General features: G+C 26.1%; 1 protein-coding gene across 2 annotated transcripts in view; it reads right to left on the minus strand.

The window, feature by feature from the left end:
• Positions 1-1,402: 1,402 nt before the first annotated feature.
• The window catches only part of LOC108753161 (GPN-loop GTPase 1), a 4,526-nt gene continuing 3,269 nt past the window's right edge, over positions 1,403-2,659 (minus strand). For both annotated transcript variants that reach the window (XM_018494520.1, XM_018494519.1), the window contains exon 5: positions 1,403-1,748. In XM_018494520.1, the coding sequence (XP_018350022.1) occupies positions 1,406-1,748 (343 nt within the window). In that variant the 3' untranslated portion in view covers positions 1,403-1,405. The remainder of the gene's footprint in view (positions 1,749-2,659) is intronic.

Consider the following 2,659-nt stretch of genomic DNA (forward strand, 5'->3'; position numbering starts at 1 on the left):
GAAAAAAGTTATTTGTAAATTTTTATATTTTTTAAGCAATAGGTTGTGTAATAATAAGGATTTAAATATGGCCGGCCAATTATAAACTAAATTTAGACGGATTACGTTTAATTATGTTTAAACGCTGAAGGACGCACTTATAATATATGTAATTGTCTCTATACTTAAATATTAAAAATTATTACTTAAAATAAAAATGTACATATAACTTTTTTACTTAATTTTTCGAAAATTTTTTTGTCGTTATATTTTGATTTGCGAATTTCAAGATTACACTGTGTACACACACACACACACACACACACACACACACACACACATATATATACACATACACACTCACAAGTTAATGGATCAATTCTAAGCAGAATCGTAAGACTCATAACGTATTTTCGTAAAACTTGTAAGAACTTATGACTGATATTTTAATTTTATGCGTATGTATCGTAAAACTTACGATTATTCATAAATATCTACGATTTCTTGTAAATTTTATGGCTAGTAAGAAACTGTCTGTAAAAATATTATATAAAGATATATAAGCACTTAAAAATTCTTACAAGTCTTACAAGAATATGTTACGAGCCTTACGATCCTGCTTAGAATTATAAATGTATTTTAATATGCTATAATTGTAAAACAATTAGTATTTATGTTTTATGGCGAAATAATAAGTATAAAAGATGTAATATGCATTTTAAAGATTCAAAGTAAACTATTAGTTTAATATAGTTATAATATAGATTGTTCTAGTTTTAGCAAGTTATTTTAATAACTAAAAAGAAAATATAATAAATTGCCTAACACAATTGTGAACAACATGATACAAATCTCTATAATACATTATTTATTGTCCACACAGCTTAAATTTTCAATTACTCTTAGATTAATAAAGACTTCAAATGCAATTAGATTATTAAAATAATAGCACTGAAATCAAAATTGAATATAAAAATAGCATTGATTTAACATTATACTAAAAAGTTGAAAAATGTAAAGTTAAAAACAAAAAAATTCGAGGAGAGTCGAATTAATTGAAAATTAAAAAATATAAAACATATATAAATGCTAGAACTTGAATTTGAATCATATAATTTTATTCTTACTATAAACATGGGCGTCGACAATCTATAAGGAATAAAATTTTCCACATTATAATTGTTACAGTATAATCTACCTCCTCAATATAAATCTAATCTATCAGTGTTAGAAATTAAGTAATATTATCTTATTGTAAAACAAATATCTTTTAATTAAAAAATTTAATTAAAAGATATTTCTTTTACAATAAGAAATAAAGTAAGCAATTTTTTTAATTAAAACGTTTTACGGAAATCAAAACAATACTTTTTTAATAAATAAAATAATTTATTTACAAGGAAATTATAAAAATACATTGTGATTATCAATTTTTATTTGTATTAGGTTCGGATTCCTGATTATTCTTGCGTTTAGCTTGTTCTATTTTATGTCTCTCTAAGAAATTTTTAAACGACTCTTCATTTTTCTCCTTTCCGTCTTCATTTTCCTCGAAATTGTTTTCTGTTCCATCTTCGTCTTCGCTTGATTCATTGGATGCGTGTCTCAAATAGATTTCCGAAGTATCGTAGCCACTATTAACCGATGTTACAAAAGACACAGCTTCTCCCATGGCCTTTTTACTAGCCTTTTCTAATTGTTCCTTTTTTGCCTTTTTCCATTGAGCTTCTCTCTCCATCTTAAATTTTTCCCAATCTTTTTTGTAACTCCTTTAAAAATAAAACAATTTAAATATTATAAATAATAAGTATAATTTATGTAGACTGACGCGTTGCTCCATAAGAGCAATCTTTGCATGTGTTGTTGATGGTTCCTAAGTTTGAATCTGTCATCCTATAGGTTTGTTCATAACATTTAATTTTTCAATAATAATCTTATAAAAACTGAATACATAAGGTTTATTCGCATTGCATGCTCCAACATGTTTTTACTATAGCTCCTACTCACGTTGGTGCAAGTAGGTGCTGTAGTAGAAGCATGTTGTAATATGTTGAAGCATGCAACACAAACAAACCTTATGTGTATGTTTTAAGAGGATTATTGAAAAATTAAATGTTATGAGTATAAACTTCTATAGAAGTTTGTAATGGAGAGTAAAGGAATATGAAGGAGATGACAATCTGTTTGGGAACTCATAAGATATATATATTATATAATGTGTGTGTGTGTGTGTGTGTGTGCGCGCGCGCGCGTGTGAGTGTGTGTGTAGGGTATCCCAAAAGTTTTTACCAATCGCTTTTGTGTAGATAGAGCGAACTATAAACTGAGTCAAAAAGTCCTCTACTATTTTGCAATTTTCGCAATAGTTAACAAGATATTAATTACTAAAACTTACTAAATATTGGTCTTGAATAATTTTTTACTCAAATACTATCAACTTTATAAAAAACTTTATAAAAAAAACTGCAAGACACAAAAATCATTTATTTTCTTCTCATAAAGTTCTGAGAATTTTTTCAGAATTTTTTAATACCGTATTTTTTCTCATGTTGGTAAAAATAAGAAAATGCTAAAAAGTTAATAAAAAATTCCGAAAAAATTCTTAGAGTTCTATGAGAAGAAAATAAATGATTTTTGACAAAAGCGATTGAAAAAATTTTCAGGACATCCTGTATATATA

The sequence above is a fragment of the Trachymyrmex septentrionalis genome, unplaced genomic scaffold (assembly GCF_001594115.1).
Source record: "Trachymyrmex septentrionalis isolate Tsep2-gDNA-1 unplaced genomic scaffold, Tsep1.0 scaffold66, whole genome shotgun sequence".
NCBI classification, from domain to species: domain Eukaryota; kingdom Metazoa; phylum Arthropoda; class Insecta; order Hymenoptera; family Formicidae; genus Trachymyrmex; species Trachymyrmex septentrionalis.